The sequence below is a fragment of the Camelus ferus genome, chromosome 13, assembly GCF_009834535.1.
Source record: "Camelus ferus isolate YT-003-E chromosome 13, BCGSAC_Cfer_1.0, whole genome shotgun sequence".
Classification (NCBI taxonomy): Eukaryota; Metazoa; Chordata; class Mammalia; order Artiodactyla; family Camelidae; genus Camelus; species Camelus ferus.
Window position 1 is genome coordinate 10313928 of NC_045708.1, and position 22264 is coordinate 10336191.

Sequence of the window (22264 nt, forward strand, 5' to 3'; positions counted from 1 at the left end):
TGCCAATTGTTCAGTTTGGTTCAGTCGGCGAACACCTATCGTGAGTACCAGGCACGTTGCCGGGTGCCAGGCACGGCCAGTGATTGTCTGGTAAATGTTTAACAACCAGCTCTCTGAAAAAAGTAAAGTATGTATTCGTGCAGAGCATAAGGTTTACTGATAAAAAGAATGTGTAGCACATTCTTTACAAATAATAGTAAAACATACAATACTGTTTCTTGTAAATTCCATGGCGCCCACTGAGTCTCACAGAACGCTTTCACTGACTTTTGCTGAACTCTTGTATCTATTGCCAATGTATCATTGCAGTTGACTAATGAGAGTTCCTAACCTGAGCATTGGTGGATATTTTTGGATATTTTGGATATTTAATTTGCATTTATGAGTAAGATAAGTGAAATAAGAAAGATGTTAGAACTTCACATGCTCATCAATGACGTGAGTAACTTTTTTGCTGCATCAGTTAATAGTTTTCAAGTACTGAAAGAATGTTTCCTCGATTTTTTTGTGCTATGCATAATGTAATGGCTGAGACAAGACATCCCTTTATATAATCTACACTGTTAACATTTTCTTCGTCATTTTCTTAAGTGTAGGCAATCAACAAAACAAAAAACTCAAGCTCTACAGGAACAACTGTTATTAAACCTATTTATATGAAAGCAAATATAAGTATGTATATGCATGACTGGGACATTGTGCTGTACACCAGAAATTGACACATTGTAACTGACAGTACTTCAATTAAAAAAAACAAATACAATTAAATTAAAATTTAAAAATTAAAATTAAGCCTACTTATAAAAGCTTTAAAAAATCAAGCTCTGATTTATGGCATTTCCTGATTTCAATGATGTAAATACTCCCACTCTGGTCAATTTCAAGCTCCCAATGAAGCATCACCAAGTACAGAGATGAAATAGATACGTGGTTAATATTTCCAGCATACACACACAGTAGAGTAAAATAACCTTTAGGGCATAGATAATAATAAAATAGAGTAAAATAAGTAGGAAGGGGTGAGTTTTAAGTTAGTACCACCTTTGTTTCTGATTTAATTTAATTGTAAGTTGATTTTTATCAGTAGCAGTGTTTATCAAGCTGGCAGAATTCCTGGACCTTTAACAACTGGCTCTCATGAGTGGGTACCAGCTGGCCCCAGCACTTCCTCTGGTACAGCCATGAACATACCACAGGTCTTCCTGGATGGGGGCCGGGGACCTCTGAGCTGCTTCCAGGACGTGACAAGTACCCTGTGAATAACACTTCCATAAGGGAGTCGTCATGAGGTAGGAAGCCCCATGAAAAAGACCAGCAGGACCCCCAGGCAAGGCCATTACTCTCCAGCCAGCCCCATTTGGTTCCCTGGCCCAGCAGCATTATCTTGCCTTTTGCCTCTGAAAGGGCTTACTTCTAAGAAAGTGGAACTTACCCCTAAGATTCTATTGGTTTGCTGAGCTAACTCCTGATTGGCCCACTTGTAGCACTTCATTTGCATGGAGCTCACTCCTGATTGGTCCATTTCTATCAATCCTGATTGGTCCATTTCCCTCACTCCTGATTGGTCCATTTCTACAAAGCTTGTTCCTAATTAGTCACCTTTGTTATACCTTATTTGCATATGATGTTACAAAATGTTGTAGTCTAGACTGGTAGCCTATAAAAGCCTGTGTAAACCTACAGACGGGGTCCAGAGCTTGGAGTGCTAACTCCTCTGGGCCCACTGTCATAATAAACCTGAGTTCTCCAACCCTCGGAGAGCTGATTGGTCTCTTGCCGGGATCCAGGTTGCTGTCGCAACTGAGTTATAACACTGAGCTGCAACACACTTTGCTGCAACAGTCAGTGTTCCTAGAAAATCCCATTTCCAATAGCCCATGCAACATCTTGTGGGTTTTCACACCATCTAATGCTCGTTTTCTTTTTTTAACTCGGAAAATCCCCTATCGTTCACTAACCAATCATCAAAGATCCTTTTGTGTGTATGGAAAGCAGGTATAAAGCATGACTTCAGATAATCTAGAAGTCTTAATAGCACAGAGTCAAACAGCATCACCGCTTCCTGACTGTGAGACCTTGGGCAAGTCATTTAACCCCTCTGAACTTCAGTTTCTTAATGCACAAAGTGAGAGGTAACAATGCCTCCTCAGAGATTATTCTGGTGATTAGATAAGACCACATACGTTAAGTCTCTGGTACATCTGTGTCTTCTGTACCTGGTGGCTCATCTATGTCTTCTGTAAGTAATCAGAAATTACTTACAAACAACAGAGTACATAATGAGCCCTCCAAGGGCAAGGCCTACTTCTCCGTGGGCTCCAGGGCCTCCTGGAGGAATGTGTGTGTCCTGTGGGCACTTCTACATGCAAACCACCTTGATTTTTTTTTTAGGGTCTCTTATTCAACCTCCCCCCTTTACAGTGTTAGAAGCAGATATGGAAGAGATAATACAAAGGACAAGTAGATAATCTGGAAAAAATGAATAGTGATTTCCTGAGTATATCATTGACCAGTGTTTGTTCAAGCTGATGTAAATTCAGCAGCGGGTGTGGTCATAGTTAATCCAGGTGGTGGAAAACCTACTATTTTAAAGGCAGTGTGGAAGAAATCAGGCATCTAGCATATGCTCCCTGAAAAACAAAACAAAACAAAACAAAACAAAACAAAACCAAACACCCAGCCATGCAACACATCATATGGTCAGAGAAAAGAAAAAAAAGAAAAGGCCTTAGCATGTCTTTTTAAACTAAAGTTTCTAAAAACATTCTTGTTGATAACTGACCTTGACCCCATACTCCATGTACACCTGGCTTTTAATATGAGTCTTTTTCTTATGTTTGCTTCCCCCCATCTGTTGTCTTGCAGTTACCAGTAGCAATTTCTGAGAAAACTTTGACTTTGCTTGCAATAGAATGAGCCTGCAAACCAGAGAAGACCAACTTTAACCTTTCAGCTAAAGCCACCTCAATCAATAGCTTTAAAGAAAAAAAAAAAAAAACTTTATTTTAAAATTTTTGAACCCAAAGAGCAGAGTTTCCGCTGCATTTACACATCTTTGGTACCTTCTCCCTGGAGACCCTAGGGACAGAAACCAGCTTTAGCTGGCCTCAGAGCACCACCGAGCCAGGGCTCAAAACCAGCTTTCCAGTTTATCTGCACGTTACCTCCGCCGCCACCAAGTTCGCAGCAGCAAAGTCACAGTAGCCCAGAGGTAGAAACAAACCCAAGTGCCCATGACACTGAATGGATACACAAAATACAGTCTATACATACAACGGAGTATTATTCAGCCTTAAAAAGGAAGGAAATTCTGACATGTCACAACATGGGTGAAACTTGAGGACATTAGGCTAAGTGAAATAAGGTGGTCACCAAAAGCCAAGTACTGTATGATTTCACTTACTTGAGGTACTTAGAGGAGTCAAATGCATAGAGACAGAACATTGGTCGCCAGGGGCTGGGGACGGGGAGGGGAAGTTAGGGGGTTGCTGTTTAGTGGGAACAGAGTTTCAGTTTCACAAAATGAGAAAGTTCTGGAGCTGCATCTCATAGTGATGTGAATATACTTAACACTACTGAACTATGTACTTAAAAATGACTAAGATGATGAATTTTATGTTATATGTTACTAACCACAATTTTAAAAATAAATAAACAGCTTCCCTCTCTCCATTTCTGGGCTCCACTCTCTCATGCTGGCTGCATTCTCCAGTCCCATTAGGTCACTTCAGAAGCAGGTGTTCAGCCAAGTCAGTCTTCTTGGGTCTCCTTGGCTCTGATTGGATCACATGCCCCAGGGCTGAACCAATCAGCATGGCCAGGAAATGTGATTGGCTGATTGCTTAGCCCCACCTACAGCAATGGGCTGAGAAATTAGAAAGGAGATTCGTGGAATTTCCAAAAGAGCTGAGTGGGTTCTGGACGGAGTGGACAGTCCACTACAGAAGCGGAGCCCTTGAGACATGAGACGTGACCACTCCCTTTAGCACCCTGGCAATTAGTGGGCAGTGAGGCACATTTACCTGAGCATCCAAGAACAAAAGGGAATTCCTCCACTGCTACCTGTGATGTCTAGATTTGTTTTCTAGCAGGCTGGTGTAAAACACATTTGAATTTACCCTTTCCCACTTTTAGCACATTCATTCAACAGCTCTTTATTAAACCAGTGGGGAAAGGGTATAGAAATGATTGAGGCAAGTCAGCCCCAGAGGCAGGGAAGGGAAGGGATGAGATGGATGGAGAAGTTAGTGCAAGGCAGTGCAGGACGCTGCAGCTTCTGGAAGGGAAGAAAGGCAGAAAGCTTAGGTGGAGACAAGACATCAAGAGTGGAGAGAAATTCGAAATGACACATAAGGCAACAGAGTTCTAGAGCACTGCCAGGTCTGTTCTTGGAACAGGTTTAAACTGGGCTGGTTTCATTGTAAGTGCTGGACCAGGTGTCCCCAGGTAGTTGGAGCCTGATTTCCCAGAACACTGTTCTCAAATGACTCCGAAAAAGGGTCTTCATTGGGAACGCACCAAGGTTCTTGACTAGCCTGGGAAAGACTGTAACTAAAGATTGGTTCAGGAGCCTGAGTGAGTTGGAGAACTTGCCTCTGGAATAAAATCCAGCTGGAGTTCTAGGAAGTTCTGTCCACCAGAGCTCCTATTTTGGAATCATTTTGTCCTGTTCCTCATTATGTGTCCCTGGTCTGCAGAAAGAGAAATGTGGCCCTCCACAGGCAGCATATCTTTGAACTTAGCTTCTTACTTGAAATGTGTGGGTTTTTTCTGCCAAGAGACTGAGAAGAGGTGGGTGGAGGGAAGGAGAGAGAAAAGAGAGAGAGAGAAGAGGAGGAAAGGGAAAGAGCTCATCAGACCCTGATCCTACAGCCCTCTCCACCCCGACCTGAGCCTGGGTAAATTCCGTAACCTCCCCAAGCCTCGTGTGTGAAATAGGAATAAGGAGATCTCCTCCCCTGCGGGGCTGTTGTGAGGAACAGGTGAGTAAAGTCCAATAAATGGTAGCTGCTCGCTGATGTCACAGTTTAACCACTAGGCGTGGGGAGAAGCCACCACAATAGCGTTAAACCAGGACAAAGCCAGGTGTCAGCACCTCTCAGCATTCGCTCCTCTGGGCTTAGATGGAGTTCGATGTGCCCTCCATTGAGCGTAGCTGCAGACATCTTCCGCTGGCCAGATGCTGGAAAGTTCCCTCATTAGATGTGTACAGAGTATCTGCCAAGAATCTGGTGTGGTGGATGTTGAGGGTCACAGGTTGATGAGACAGCTGAGGTCCCTGCCATCCCAGAGCTCTCGGCTTCAGTAGAAGTGCCTGAGAGACTGGATGGAAAGAAAGCAGGCTGTGAGTTCCTGGAGAGCTGGGCTCGAATCCCAGAGATTTGTTCATTCATTCTTTCAACCAATATTTGAGGGTGTACTCTGTATGTGCCAGCAGTTTATTCTAGGTTCTGAGGATGCAGTGGTGCACAAGATGGACAGAAAGCTCTCATCCTCTTAGAGGTAACATTCTATCAGCTCAGGAGCTCACTACCAAGTCTGTGATCTTAGGAAAGTCACTAGGTCTTGCTCAGCCCCGGGCTCACCACAGAGTCAAGTGTATTAAATGAGGTAGTGCCTGTGAGTCTCTTGGCAGGGTGTCTGGCATGAAGGCTGCATTCAATAAATGGTGGTACAATAGTGTGCAATGTGGCCTATGGTGGGGACCACCATCCCAAACTTGGGGAGAGTCTGGGAGGGCTTCCTGGGGGAAGTGACTTATAAGCTGAAACCTAGGGCAGCAATTACGTCACTGAGAAAAAAGGGTGGTGACCAATCCAGCTGATCGTAACCTCCCCTGACCCTCTTGTCTGGCCCTGCAGGTCTCCTTCCCCTGGGTGAGGGGCCCAGCACCTTGGCCAAGGCCACAGCCAGCCCGGGCCACACAGCAATCAAACCAGGCACCTTCATCACCACAGGTCTCCTTCCACCCGGGCATCCGGCCAGCGCCAGTGCAGAGAAGCTGGTCCCAGGGCTTCCCCAGGCCCACCATGGTGCCACCTGCCCCCCACAAGCGGCCCGTGAGTGCCTGCGGGAAGATGTTCTCCTTCATGATGGACAACACCCACAGGGTCCCCATCATCAAGCAAGGTACTCGTGAGCGCTTCCATGGCGGCCTAGGGGGTGGGCACATAGCCATGAGGATGGGTCTCACTTTTTGCTTAGTTCCTCTATTCTAAAGTAAAGCATAATTGTGGGGAAATTGGTATAAACAGAAAGTAAGAAAACAGTTAAAGATCAGCTCTCACCCTATGACCCAGATTCCTCCTGTTGACTCGTTGGTATGAACCCCTCCGGACTTCGTGCTCCGCCCATCTGCACACATCAGGACCTCTGATGGTGGTGAATGTGTGTGTGTGTGTGTGTGTGTGTGTGTGTGTGTGTGATGTACATATATATGGATGTGTAGCAGAATCTAAATTTACACACTTTGACTCAGATGTGCAGAAATATTGGTAACTGAAATCCCTCTTGCCTTAGGAGGTTTTTAAGTATTTTATTACCATTTTTCAGGTGACAGGCAACTGAGGTTTATGGAGAAAATTACTTCCCCAGGGGTGATATATTCAATCTAAGCTAATACTTTTGGGTCAAGTTTAAGGCTGGTTATCTCAGTGACTGTCACTCATAGCCTGGTCACTTTGGGGACACACAGCCATCAGGGTTTCCTTCTCCTCCCCTCTCCCTGCCCTGGAAGGCCTCCTGGCATTTGGGGAGGGGACTTCCTGTCCGTCACCATCCCCTCAGCCTCACCAGCCTCACTGGCAGAGGAGCTGGGTCAGCTTAGTGCCTGGCATGATTCCCATGCCTCCTCCGTGGCCTCTGCTGTGAAGGGCCCATTCTCTGTCCTCTGGATCCCAGCCCACGACTCTCTGAGTCCTCAGGTCTCTCCTGGTCTCTCTCAGTACCACTCACCTCATCACCTCCCTCAGCCACTCAAATAATAGTTATAATAGTTATTATTGTGAAATATACAAGCTAAGGAATAAATGAAATGTATCTCTACAGTTCACATCATCATCATCATCAGAGCACTCAGGTACCTACCACCCAAGTTAAGAAGTTACCCAGCCATTTCCCCACAACGTTTTAATATGAAAACTTTCAAACGTTCAGCTAAGTAAAAAGAATTTTACAGAGGACAGCCCCCTTCTCTAATTCTACCATTAATATTTTGCTACACTCTTTATTACATATCCATCTGTCTACCCATCCTTTTAGTCATTCATTAATCCATCTTATTTTTTGAAGCATTTCAAAACAAACTGCACATATCTATAGTCCTCCCCTTAAATATTTTAGAATACATACCATTAACTAGAATCCAGCAGTTAGTCTCTTTCATGTAAAATTAATGTGCAGTGTGTATTGGTTGTCATTAATGCATAACAAAGTCCCCCAAAGCTTAGCAGCCTAAAGCAAAAACAAGCATGTATGATCGTATACAGTTTCTGTGGAGTCAGGAATTCAGGAGCAACTTAGCAGGATGGCTGTGGCTCAGGGTCTCTCAAAAGATCGCAGTCGTCTGAAGGCTTGACCGGGGCTGGAGGATCTGCCTTCAAGATGGCACACTCACATAGCCACTGGCAGGAGGCTTTGGTTCCTCAGTGCATGGACCTCTCCAGAGAGCTGCTCCAGTGTTCTTGTGACTCGGCAGCTGGCAACTCCTGAGCACGTGATCTAGGAGAGCAAGATGGAAACTTCACAGTCTCTTATGACCAAGCCTCAAGTCCTGGTTTAACAGTCCTTCCTTAAGCTTGTCTCTCTCCGTCACATTTTGCTCTAAGCAGCAAGGAGTAACCAGGTGGCACCTTCCAGGACTCTGCTTGGGACTCTCTTCAGCTCGATCACTCGGTTCATTAGGAACATTTTCTACTTTCCTCGTGACCACAGGCAACGTGTTATGAAAGCTTCTGCCACCACATAACAAGGGTCCCATAGCCCCAGTAACGCTTTCCTGGGAACCTTCCCTCATCGCCTCCTTGAACACCAGGCTCCCAGCAATAGACCCTTTGGGCTTCCATAAGACTCTTGGCAAAAGTGCTCCAGCTCCTGGCCACTGTTCCATCTCAAACTGCTCCACATTTTAGGGTTTTGTTAAGGCAGCGCCCCACTCCTGGTGCCAAAATCTACATTCACTATTGATTGCTGCGTAACAAATTACTCCAGGATGTTAAGGGTCTAAAACAACAATAAACATTTATCCCAGGGTTCCCCTGGGTAAGGAATTTGGGAATGGCTGTGCTGGGTGGTTCTGGCTCAAGGTTTCTCATGAGGTTGCAGTTGTGATTTTGGCGGGGGCCGTGGTCATCTGAAGGCTCGCCTGTGGCCAGAGGACCCACCGCTGGGATGGTTAGTTCACATGGCTTTTGGTAGGAGGCGTCAGTTCTTCTCCAAGTGGACCTCTCCATAAGCTGCTTGAGCATCCTCTTGAGATGGCTGCTGGCTCCTCCATTCACATGGTCCGAGAGAGGCAAGTGGTTCTAGAGAGCAAGGCTGCAGTGTCTTTTATGGTCAAACATCAGGAGTCAAACTGTCATTTCTGCACTATCCTTGGTTACGCAGATAAGCTTAGTTATGGACTGAACTGTGTCCCCCCCTAAATTCACATGTCGAAGCCCTTACCCCAGGACCTCAGAATGTGACTATATTTGGGGACAGTGTATCCAAACAGATGATTGAGTTAAAATGAGACCATTTGGGTGGGCCCTAATCCAGTATGGCTTGTGTCCCTGTAAGAAGAGAGAGAAAGATACCAGGGACACACGTGCACAGAGGAAGGACCACATGAGGACACAGCGAGAAGGCGGCCGTCTGCAAGTCAAGGAAGGAGGCCTCAGGAGACACCAGTCCTGCCAGCACCTCGATCTTGGACTTGAGCCTCCAGAACTGTGAGAAAGTAAATTTCTTTTGTTAAGACCTCCTGTGGTGTGTTGTTATGGCAGCCCGAGCTGACTAATACGAAGTTCACCCAGTATTAGAGAAGACAGTGCAGGTGTCTGAATACCAGGAAACAAGAATCAGTGGGGCCGCCTTGGAATCTGGCCACCACACAGTGAGAGGCACGGATCTCCAGTGTGCCCTTGCTGAGTTTTGACAATACACGCCTGTGTGACCCAAATCCCTGTCAAGATGGAGAACGTTCCCATCACCGCAGAAAGTTCTGTCATGTCCCCTTCCCGGTCAGGCTCCCAGCCCCACCCCCCACAGGCAACCACTCTTCTGAATTCTTTTTCCCGTCATGGATTTAGACACTCCTGCTCTAGAATCTCATTGTAAAAGGAACCATGTAGTATGTATTCTTTTGTGGACGGCTCTTTTCCTTCAGCATAATGTTTATGAGATTCACCCGTTCTGTTGTGTGGATCATGAGTTTGTTCTATTTTATGACCATATATACAGTTTTTCTTTTAAGTCCATTCTTTGGACACATGGCATATGGGCTGTTTTCTTTTTTCTTTTCTTTTCTTTTCTTTTTTTTTTTTTACTTTGCCATTTTGATTTTTCCACCATAATCAGTGGATTTCGCCACCTGTTCCTCCAGGGCTGTGTTGAACCTGGGGCTTCTCTAAGGGCCTTCCATTCCCCCGGGGAAGTCAAGGAGGAGTCCTGTGGCTTAGAGGCCCTCAGATCTACTTGGCCTTATCACCTCAGCCTCCCAGTTGGTCTCATCTGTTTCCAGACTTTGGCCCTCGTTCCCCTGACTCTCTGTGCCATCCTCAGAGAAGGGCCTTCATCCTCCTGTGTGGTGGGGGGTCGGGGGATCCTTCCTGTCAGGCTCTGGGCCTCTCTACTCCATGCTTCAGAGAAAACTCTATGCCCCAGTCCTCCAGGCTGGCTCTTGATAGAAGGCACCTCTTTTTTGAGGGTTCCAAGAGAGCTCTTTCCTCTCTTAACAGAGCTGGCCTCTTCAAATATAGTTGGTTTACTTTTAGACTGTCACCTTGTGAAAAATTCTATCTGAAAACCCAAAGCCAAGGACTTACTTCTCGCAGGTCATGGGTTCTCAGTCTCAGCATGATGACATTTAGGTCCTGGACAATTCTTTGCTGTGGGGTCTATCTGTCCTGTACATTGTGGAGTGTTTAGCAGCATCCCTGGCCCCCACCCACTGGATGCCAGTAGCAACACCACCACCATCACCACCCCCAACTGTGATGCTCCAGAACATCTCCGGATATTGCCAAAACTCAAAATGTCATTTTGCCTAGTAGCAAGATCACCCTGTTCTTGTTAATACTCACCCTTCCTTTTCCACAGGCAATAAAACCTCAGTTCCCAGGCCAAATCTTAATGGCAAGAGTTCATGGGAGGTAGGGAAGAAAGAATTACTGAGAACAGAAAATATGTGGGGTGAGTTTTTTTTTAATACATCCTGATTTACATGTATTTTTCCCAATAATCACATCATATGAACCTAACATTGGTAACTTGCTTCTTAAAATTCAACAATATATCATGATCATCTACCCACTTCAATAAATTTACTACATAGTGGATAAGAGCATAGGCTCTGATTCCAAGAAACCTGGGTTCAACCCTTGACTCTACCACTTACCAGCTGTGTGACCTTGAGCAAGTGACTTGACATCTCTGTGCCTCATCTCTCTCATTTATCAAATGGAGATGGGAATAATAGTGCCTGTCTCACTGGGTTGTTAGGAAGATGAGATCGGATCCTCCTGTAAGTGCTGAGCACAGTTCTTAGTGCATAACACTCCATAAATATTAAATTTTAAAAATTAAATTTTTATGCACCCATAATTTATTATTTAACTTTTATTCACAATTTGCAATGTGTAGAAATATCTTAAAGACAGTTAAGGTGCACACATGCTGCCCCTGCTGTGGACTGGTGGTTGTCTCATGAGCACTAGGACAGCCAGTGGGTTGTTAAAATATTGAAGTAACTTACCTGCCCTTTGGCAAATAGCGCCTGCTCGAAACTTCTTAACGTGCCTCTGTCCGCACATCTGCCGCCCCACTGCCCTGGATTCTTTGTGGTGAATGACAGTAGCTGGTAAGGACATTTGGGGCGAGGGAGGAGTAACTGCTCCAGCACCTCCCTGCCTGGGTGTCAGGAAAGTGAGTCTCAGAGCAAGTTCTACCCCCTCGCAGTAGACACACCTCAGGCGGCAGAGGGACCCCAAGCTGCCATTCAGCCTGTTCCGTAGGTTTGATGGAGTCCAAACTCTGGCCATTACCTTGCAGAGAAGGGTCCCTCAAGGCAGCCACAGCAGGGTCGCAGAAGCATCTGGAGTTACCCCTGCAGATGGCATCAGACGCCAGAGCCCTAAGCCAAGACTGGACACAGGCCCAGTTGGGGTCAGACCTTGGGGCCTCTTGAGAGAGGCCAAAGTAGGGACCTCCAGGGCTTCATCCAACCCGCAGGCGATACCTTCCTCCGTCTGACCACTGGGAGCCCGTTTCTAGCATTCAGCATACCAGGAAACAGGCCACCCTTTTACCAATAAGAACCCATTTCTGGCCTTCAGTTTGCTAATTAGGTAAACTTCAGGTGTCACAGCCACCTCTGGACCATGGCCTGTCTGATGTAATGCTGCCCGGCCACACCGGGCCTGGGGACCGCAGATCAGGGCCACTGACTGCCCCAAGCCTGAAATTTAAACCACCTGCACACACATAGCATCAAACAGACAATGCTGAATATTTTAAAAATAAGCCACAGGCCTGTGACAATCAGTAATGCACCACAGGGGCCTTCAGAATCCAGCTGGACATTGTCAAAGCCTGCACCAGAAGAGGAGGTTTAAAAAGTCTCTCTATTCTGTTTCTCCCCCGCAACCTGGTTAGAGATGAGAAGGAGGTGTTAGGTGAGGAAGAAGGAGAACGGGAAATGTTCTTGTCCTCTGCTTCCTGATGCAGCAGCACCAGCCCATGTGCCCCTTGACCACCTGCAACGTGGCCCATGTGACCAAGGAACTGAACATTTCATTTTAATTAATTTAAATTTATAAGCTGACACTCGGTTCAGTTATTGAAAGGTTTTAAGTCTGCCTGGAACATCTTGGGTGTGCAAATCTACTTTTTCAGCTGTAAGTTTCTGTGAAATCTAAATACAGATCGAGTCCTCTCGTGGAAAATTTCGTTTCCAAACTGAGATGCACTCAGTGCAAAATAACCCCTAGATTTCAAAGACTTAGTACCCAGAAGAAACAGAATGTAAACTATCTCACTGTGTTTTGTCTTGATTACATGTCGAAATGAAAATTTTTTTGATATATTGGGTTAAATAAAATGTATCATTAAAAAAATTCATCTCTTCTTTTTACCTTTTTAATGAGATGACTTAAAAAATTTTAATGGCATTCTGTGGCTGGATTTATTTATTTTTAATCAGGCACTGCTGCTCTAGTGAGTTAGGACTCAGGAGCCAAGAGGGACAGATGAGGGATGAGAATGTCAAATAAAAGGTTTCTAATCATGAATGTGGTTGGGGAGGTGGAGGGAGAGGATGGGCAGCTGCTGAAACAAACAGATCCATGACATTCCCCACGAAGCCCTTCCGTTGCCCCCTTATTCTGTTCAGCACCTTCCCCTCCTGCCACCCTTAGTGGCAGCTGCCTTCCAGAAGACATGGGGAGGAGGAGGGACAGGGAAGAACAGAGCATTTGACGAAGAGAGAGTCTCCATCTTGGTGCTTTGGTCCCCAGGTCCCTGGCCTGCTCCCCACCTGGCAGAATGCCTCTCCCAGGGGAGGGGGAGCATTCCTGCTGTCCCCTCCGTGAGACCAGAGCATCCATTGCACCCAGCAGGGCCTCTCCCCTGAGTCCCACCTGTCTGGTGGAGCTGCAGGCCTCTCCAGTTGGTGGCAGGAAATCCGAGTGGGTGGGTAGGCAGGGAGCTTTCTGGTCTCAACTATCCTAGGGTGACACACTCGTCCTGGTTTGCCTGGGACTTCCCCCATCCTAGGAGTCCCCTCAGTCCCGGGCAGACCTCCACATCTGATCACCTCAGCTCCACCAAGTGAATCCTGGAATACAGTCCTGGAGCCGCAGGAGAGCACGACCCTGCACGCACACCCCACACAGAACGCTTCCTGTCCCCGGGCTTGTCTGTGTGAACCCGACTGCTCAGTCCTTCATTCACATGTCCCTTGGTGGAAGATTTACTGCCGGGTGCTCGTGTGTCCTGTTCTGGACCCAGACCCTCTGGCTCAGACCCTGACTTTGCCTCTGACCCGATATGTGGTCTCTGCCTGTCTGACCTCGGTTCCCAGCGTCTTAACAGGTCTAGAAATAGCACCCCCTCCAAGGCTGTGGTGAGCACGGAGGCCGAGCGAGCCCTTCTTGAACACCGGTTGTGAGTGGGGGCCAGGCGCTGCGCTTCTGGTCTCAGACAACACCCCAGCCCCTTTCACCGTCAGCAGGCTCATACTAGAATCCAGACGGGTGGGGTTTGCCCTGGGGCTTGACTCGATCCAGGTGTGAGCTTGGGCAGTTTTTCTCTCTCTGTTTACACATCTATAAAATGGGATTAATAAATTCATTCTGAGGGGCACAAACTGAGACATGGTCCCCAAACTCATAGAATTTACTGACCAGTCAGGGAGACCAATGGGAGCAAAATCATCGCAGAAAAGCATCTATAAACTGGTAACCATGACAACACCAGGCAGGAGAGGTACCCGTGCCCTCTCCTGTGAGTGTGTGATGGTAGGACTGGCTTAGTCGGGGGATCGGGAAGGTGTCTCCGAGGGAGTGGCACTCAAGGTGAGCCCTGAAAGGCAAGTGACATTCACTTCGTGTGGAGGGGAGGGAACAGTCTTCGGCTGGAAGGGACAGGAGTGCAGAGGCTGTGTGGTGGGAGGGGCAGGGTGAGTGCGAGGGGAGGTCTGTGTGGCTGAAGGGTGTGCTCCAAAGGAAGGTGGCTGGAGACCAGGTAAAAAGAGCAGGAGGTGATGGCGGGTGTTAAGCAGGGAGGTGTCTGCGTTTGGATGAGTTCGCCACCACAGGGAAAGAGACCTGGACGCCACTGAGCACGGTTTTGCTTGTCTCCTCTTGGGAAGAGTTGTGTTCCGATGGGTTTGTTATGTTGCCTGTAAGGAATAGATTAAGAAGCTCAACCCATTGAAAAAGCAGAACCAGGACTTCCCTGGGACCTCAGCCTGTTCGGGTGCACAGACGGCGAGGGAGGGTGGGAGTCCACGCCCTGTGTTCCTCGTGTTCCAGGAAACACGATGGCCAGGGAGCCCATCCAACGCGCAGGGCTGTGCGTTCCCTGGGCACTGCGGGCCATCAGCTGGGTCTGCTAAAGGTTCTGGGGTCCACAAACGTGCTTGGGACCTGGAGGGAAATTGTTGGCTCTAAAATGCGTGAATAAAAAAATGCAGAATCAAAATGAATAAATAATTGAATGAATGTTCGCAAACGTGACTGGGCGTCCTTCATTCATTGTTAATGCTAACGCTCGTTAAAGTTTCATCACCTTTGAAAACAATCGGTTCAGTTTCTCCCTTCACAAGAAGGTAAGATTGCACAACTGCCCAGAAATCACAGTCGGTTGGAAATTTAAAATACTTGGAGCCAAGTGATCTCACAAGCAGAATGAAAGAAATCTCTATGAATGTTTCTACATACACACAAAAAAATTAGTGTCGGTGTGAGTGAATTGTGGCATGTTTGATATGATGTAGTGTGGAGCCTCCAAACATAATGCCAGAACCCCTGAAAGTCATATAAACAGCCCTTGTAGTACTGGGGTTAATACAAAAAAATCAGGAAAAGTTAAATGTCTACCAGGTGGATCCTAGTTAAATACATTTGGCACACTTGTACAGTGCACTACAATGCTACCATTCAAAAGGAACGCAGCATTGCTACAAATACTGACATGGGAAGATGTTTTAGAAGTCAGGTAATAAAGCAAGTTGAAGAAAAATCTCTGTCCTGTAAATCCATTTTTGTTTTTTTTTTTTAAAGATCCAACTGCAGTAAAAATAGCTAACACAGTGCTAAATGCTCTACATCAAGGGCCGGCAAACTTTTCCTGTAAAGATTCAGAAAGTAAATATTTTAGGCTTTGCGGGCCGTATGACCTGTGTTGCAGCTACTCAGCTCTGCCTTTGTAGCTGGGGAGCAGTCATAGATAATATGTAAATGAATGGCCGTGAATGTGTTGCAATAAAACTTTATTTACAAAAATAGGTGGAGGGCCAATTTTGGCCGTAGGGCCATGGTTTGCCAACCTGTACTCTACATCATTATTCTGTTTAATTCTCAAATAGCCCTTTATAACAGAGACTCTTAGTGTCCCTAAATTATACATGTGGAAACTAAGGTTTGGCAAGAGTAAATGACCTGCCCCAGGTCATCAGCTCTTGCTGCATAGAAAAAAAGTCTAGAAAGGGGTACATCAGAGTGCGTCAGTGCAGTTCATTAACACTAGGGAAGAGGAATGAGGCGGCTTTTTCTCTTTTCAATACTCCCGTAATGCTTTCTCTGCATAAGTCTCGAGAATGTGAAGATTAATCTGAAAATATGCTTTAGGACCTTGGGGAAACTCACAATCTCCTCTATGTTCTCTGTCAACCTGTGTCAGTGTGGACCAATGACGTGGAACTGTCGGAACAACCAGTGGCCCAGGACATTCCCGGGGCAGGACCTTCCAGAGAGATTTTTGTGGACCAGGACCTGGCCCAGCAGGACAAGGTGAGGGGTCTCGGGGAAGGACAGAGCTACAGCAGCAAGAAGGACCACGGAGCGATTGCCACTACCTCTTGTTCTCTGTGTCCTAGAAATGCTCTTTTTTACTATTTACCAGAAACCACCTCTTACTTCCAACCACAGTGTACTGAGCACCTCCTGTGTGCTGAGCTGTGTTCTGTGCACTTGACATTCAATTAGCCCATTAACCTTCACCGTCTTCAGAACAGGTTTTATCACTCTTGCTTTGCAGATGAGGAAGCTGAAGCTCAGAGAGGGTAAGTAACTTGTTCACAGTTGCCCAGTGTGAGGAGCAGAGCTAGGATTCAAACCTAGGTCTGGCTAACATCTAAGCTGGTACTTAGTTCTTTAATATATATTTTTAATGGAAGTACAGTTGATTTGCAATGTTTCAGAGGTACGGTAAAGTGATTCAGTTTCCATATGTCTGTCTATCTGTACATATCTGTTCTTTTTCATATTATTTTCCATTATAGGTTATTACAAGATAATGAATGTAGTCCCCTGTGCTATATAGCAGGTCCTTGTTGTTTATCTATTTTATACATATATATCAGTATATATCTATTAATCCCAAAGTCCTAATTTATCCCTTCCCTCCTTTCCCTTTTGGTAACCATAAGTTTGTTTTCTATGTCTGTGAGTCTATTTCTGTTTTAGAAATAAGTTTGTATGTATCACTTTTTTAGATTCCACATATAAGTGATATGATATGATATTTATCTTCACTTAGTATGCTAATCTTGAGGACCATCCATGTTACTGCAAATGGCATTATTTCATTCTTTTTATGGCCAAGTAATATTCCATTGCTACATACAAACACACACACACACACACACACAAACACACACACACACACACATCTTCTTTATCCAGTCATCTGTTAATGGACATTTAAGTTTCTTCCATGTCTTGGCTGTTGTAAATAGTGCTGCTGTGAACACTGGGGTGCATGTGTCTTTTCAAATTAGAGTTTTCTCCCCCAGGAGTGTGATTGCTGCATCATATGGTAAGTCTGTTTTTTGTTTTTTAAGGAACCTCCATTGTCCTCCATAGTGGCTGCACCAATTTACATTCCCACCAACAGTGTAGGAGGGTCCCCTTTTCTCCACACCTCCTCCAGCGTTTATTATTTGTAGACTTTTTGATGATGGCCGTTCTGACTGGTGCGAGATGATACTTCATTGTGATTTTGATTTGCAGTTCTCTGATAATTAGTAATGTTGAGCATCTTTTCATGTGCCTATTGGCCATCGGTATGTGTTCTTTGGAGAAATGTCTGTTTAGTTCTTCTGCCCATTTTTTGGTTGGGTTGTTTAAGCTGGTACTTCTGTCTCCCACACAGTAAGTGCTTGGTCAAACTTGAGCGATGGAGCAGTGGTGGGAAAACACGTTTCTGGTAGGAAGAAGTGAGCACTGAAGTCAGGGAGGACTGAGCAAAGAGAGAGAGACTTGCTAAAGGACCAGGGACGCTTAGAGTGAAGCAAGCATGGGAGCCGAACGGGTGGATTCAAGCCATCCTGCGAGGGGTCCAGGTTGCTTTCTCCCCACTTAGACACAACCTGCAAGTTATCCTAAAAGAAGCAATCCTCCAATACCTTGCTTTCCTTAAGGACCAGGGTCTGACCTGCAGCAATTCTCAGAGTCTCTGAGGAACCGAACCACCTGGGTCCTTGTCAGACACAGGAATCCGAACCTTCAGGAGGCAGGTGGTTCCGACGCAGGCATCCTGGAACCAGACGGTGAGAAATGTTGCAGGAAGGTGAGAGCCAGGCTCAGGTGCTGGATTTATTGCTGTGCAACAAGCCACGCCAAAACTGAGTGGCTTAAAACAGCCATTTATTATTCCCCAGAATCTACAGATGGACCTGGAATATTCCTTTGCTGGTGCCCCCTGGCCTCATTCATGGGTCTGCAGTCAGCCGATGGCTTGGCCAGGCCAGTGGTCTCCGATGGCCTCCTTGCCATGTCTGGGCCTCAACCAGGATGCCTGGACTGGTGGGCCCCTCTCTGCATGTGGTTTTTCATCGCAGCACGGTGGTCTCAGGGCTCCCAGAGGACCAGAACAGAAGCTGTTGAACAACCCAGAAGAACTTGCCTGGAGAGTGTACAACATCATTTCCACCATGTTTTTTCGGTCAAAGCAAGTCTCCGGGCCAGCCCAGATTTAGGAGGTGGGGAAATAGACTCCAGCGCTTGATGGCGAAGCTGCAAAGTATTTGTAGCCACTTTTCAGCCCACCTCAATTTTAAACTGAAAATACAATGTAACCACATTTTTAATTTGTTTTATTTATGAACCATTTATGCCCTGACTTGCCAGGATTCCTTCAAGTGACAATAAACAAATTCGCTTCAGGAAAGGGGAGCACTTACTGGCTCATCTTACTGGAAAATTTGAAGGGCCACTAGCTTCAGGCGTGGCTAGATCCAGGAGCTTAAATGATGTCATCAGAACATCCCTCACTACTAATCTCTCCCCTCTACATAAAGCTGGCTTACTTAAGCAAACAAGCTTATAAATTTAAAGTTTATGATCCAAAAGGAGGCAAGATCCTCTCACTCTGTAATTGATGTGTGAAATCTCTGAGAAACCCCGATTGACCAGCTTGGGTCACATGCACACAGGGAGGCAAGACAGGAGGGAGCAGGGCACGTGACTGACATTCCTACCAAGACCACACAGAAGAGCCAACACTCCCTCCAGGACAGGCACGGGATCATCACCAGGAAGGCAGAACCCACGGCTGCACACCACCCTCTGCAGGCTGCTTTGTCCTCCAGCGCCAGCACAGGGCCTGGTACATATTAGCTGCTCAATGAATGTTTGTTGCATGAATAATGAATAAGCACCTGGCTGATCATTATTTGGTGAAACAGGGTCACCCAGGAGTCTGGAATTGTTTGATGCTATCTCTTGAAATTTTGCCACAGGCATTTGCAAGGACCTTAACAAAGACCTTCGGCAGCAGTTGGCAACGTCAGATGGGCATGCTCATGTCCAAGACCCTGTCCTTTCCGAGGTCACAGAGCTGGACGTTCTTAAGGCTGAGTGGACCACTCCCGGGGGATGAGCTGGCCTAGAAATCACCCATTTACCTCCTTCTGTGGCTGCATTTGAAAACACATTTGGGGAACTTTTTTTCCTTCAGTTTTTCTGACATTTTATTGATGACTTCTGATGAGATGTTTGAAGGTTTTTTGCTTTTTTTTTTTCCTTTTTTTGGAAAACCTAACAAATTCTTTGGCTGCAGAAATTTTTCTTTGGAGAAATGGAGGACTGGGTTAATTATACCTGTGAGTAAAGCCTGCCAGCAATTCTGTTTTTCCAGCCCAAGGTTTACAGAAGCCTACACAAATAAATCACCACTCCATCTCATTTACTTTCCAGATGCAGTTACCTGGAATAAATTTTTACATGAAAAGAGGCAGGAAGCACCAGGAGAGAGGAAAGCGAAAATAAATATTTCAGAATACATTACATTTTTTAAGTTAAAAAATAGCCCTAATTATAGGCAGAATGTGGTCAAATAGAATGTTGTTTTCCTAATGACCTTCCTAGGTCCCCAGTGTGCTAGGCTGAATATTATAAATAAAAATATTGTAAGTAAACTTTCTAGCAACCAAGTTCCCAGGTGGGATGGTTGTTCTCAATCTGAAAGTATAATTCTAGGGGAAAGGAAAATGTCAGTACCTGTGAGGTAGAAACATCCATTTTAGGAATCTATTTATAAGTGTATCATGTAACCAAACTCTTATCTCTGTGAGGTTTTTCAAGTGACAGAGATGGTCTTGAAAGTCACCCTTCTCCTTCCTGCCTGCCCGCACCTTCCCAAAGAATTATTTCACCACTTGTTTCCTCTATGCCTTTTTTCCCGTTTTTTAAAAGTGAAGTATAGTCAGTTACAATGGGTCAATTTCTGGTGTACCGCACAATGTCCCAGTCATGCATATATATATACACACACATGCACATATATTCATTTTCATTTTCTTTTTAATTAAAGGTTATTACCAGATACTGAATATAGTTCCCTGTGCTATATAGAAGAAATTTGTTTTTTATCTATTTTTATATATAGTGGTTAACCTTTGTAAATCTTAAACTCCCAAATTTATCCCTTCCCACTCTCTTTCCACTGGTAACCATCAGGTTGTTTACTGTGTCTGCAAGTCTGTTTCTGTTTTGTGGACGAGTTCATTAGTGTCCTCCACTATGCTTTTTAACGGGCTCAGCCTTACATCCAGACGCACACCTAGTAAACTTCCCATCTGGCTTCCACCCAGGATGAAATCATTCTGCTGCTGGGGAAAGAGGTCAGCCGTCTCTCGGATTTTGAACTTGAATCCAAGTACAAAGACGCCGTGATAGCAAACCTGCAGAACGAAGTGGCCAACCTGAGTCAGAAGCTGTCAGGAAACAGCCACCTCCAGGCAGAGCGAGAGGGTGATCCCACCAAAGTTCCAGGTTCTGGATGAAGACGACGATGCCAAACAGAGAGAGATCCAGAGCTTGAAAAGCCAGGTAGGGCACGGGGACAAGGGGGTCGTGGCCTGGGAGTCACGACACAGGGTGACAGCTCTCAGGTAGAGCCTGGGGGCACCGAGTGGAGCCGCAAGATGGTTAGAAACGGGTGGTCAGCGGAGCACGGTGGAGCAGAAGACAGATCCAGGGAGTAGCGACTTAGTAGGTCCCCAGCCTTGTAAGAACAATATTAACTTTTATTAGGCACCTACCATGTGCGGGCACGGGTGCAGGTGCTTTAGATGCATTAGCTTTTTTACACTTCCAGTCCTCTGACACACACCTTTCTACCGATGAGGAGATGGAGACAGGCTCAGAGACGTCCAGACGCAAGTTAGACGTGGCGGCGCAATTTGAGCTCAGCTCTGCCACCTTGCAAATCTCGTGCTCTCACACCCACTTTGTATTTCCACTCAACTGTCACTTCAGGGACCACCTCTCATGCCCACTCGGCCCCAGCCAGCGAGGGTTGGGGAAGGGGAGGACCAGCCAGAAAGAGCTGGAGATGGAGGGAGAGACTCTAGCACCCACAGTGTTCCAAACACTGATGCCTTTACCAAACCCTGAAGGCAGCTGCTGGTCCATGTATGGGGAATTTCACCCAAACAAAAATTCTCCACCTGGAATTTCTGGATTTACCAATCAAGTTCCTTTCTCTTGAAACGAGATACGCCCCTGCCAAAAAAATTTTTTTGAAGAACTGCTTTTAAATTGGCCATTGATCTTGTACATAAATTATATCTCAACCAAGTTGTTAAAAAAGAAATTGGCCACTGATAAATTTTGGCCTTAGTGCCTAATTCTGCTTAAAACCGTAGTCACGCTTGAAGCCTCTGCCCTCTGGTTCTCGGTTGACTGCCTTTCTCTCCTGTAACTGACTCTGGGGTCAGAGTCTTAGTCCTAGAAATGGTGCCTCAGAAAGGTCACAGGTTGTGGGTGGTGAACAAGAGAATCTTCCAGGAGGTTGTGAGCTCCATGACATCAAAGACTCCAGAACGCTGATAGGACCATGTCTGTTTATTCATTTATTCATCCACCCATCCATCCATCCATTTATTCAAATAAGTATTTTTTGAGTGCCTACCCTGTGTCACGCCCTCTTCCAGGCTCTGGGAATTCAGCAGAGAACAAAGCAGACATGATTCTTCCTCCAGTTACATTCTAATAGGGACAGAATAAACAAGTAAACAAATATATACTCTAATATTGAAATGAACTAATGACTCTCCTTCGAATCTGTTTTTGAAAAGGCAGTGAAGGTAGCAGGTTCTTATAGGAGCTACTGTCGCAAACAGCTGCCTTGACATGTAGCTGACTTACCAGTGAGCATCTTTTTCTTGATCTGAACTCAGTTTTGCCACTGGATGGAGAACTAACCCTTTTCAGTTATTCTCCCATTTCAGAGTCTTCCTGAGCAAAGACACGAACCAGGGTGACTCATTCCCACGTATCTTTTTTTTTAATGGAAATACATTAGACATGTATCACTGTATAACTCCCACGTATAGTTGAGTGTCAGCAGGTCACAATTTGAGTATTATTTGAAGTGGCTGGTGATATCCAGGGGGAAAAATGTGTTTTTTTTTACAAAGAAATAATCACACTGATTCATCATCCTGTTGCCCACCCCAAGCCCCCACCGGATCTTCGCTTATAACTGAAGTAGACAGTTTTATAACAAGGCACATCTGAACCAGAGGCTGTGTTGGTTTGAACTCAAATCGAGTTTCATCCACTCACACTTTAGTTGCTGATACATTCTGTCTGCAGAACATCCCACCAGAAGCAGAGGCCCCAGTGGCAGGTTGATTTATTGTTCTGATTACTTGATATGTTCTCCCTGGTCCCTGAAAGCATGTACATAATGATTTTTTTCTCAGAGATCTTCGATCTGTCACAATATAAGTAGAAAATTCTTACCTCTATGCACTCCTGTAGGCAGGCCTGTACTAATTAGAAGCCAAATTATTACCCCGACACAATCACTCCTCCAGCACTATTAACTTTCTTAT

At 45.7% G+C, this 22264-nt stretch overlaps 1 protein-coding gene across 1 annotated transcript in view; it reads left to right on the forward strand.

The window, feature by feature from the left end:
• Positions 1 to 22264, forward strand: part of FHAD1 (forkhead associated phosphopeptide binding domain 1) — a 123654-nt gene that overhangs the window by 32278 nt on the left and 69112 nt on the right. The window contains 4 exon segments of the mRNA XM_032495241.1: positions 5862 to 6129; positions 15601 to 15710; positions 20015 to 20143; positions 20145 to 20252. Of these exon segments, the coding sequence (XP_032351132.1) occupies positions 5862 to 6129; positions 15601 to 15710; positions 20015 to 20143; positions 20145 to 20252 (615 nt within the window).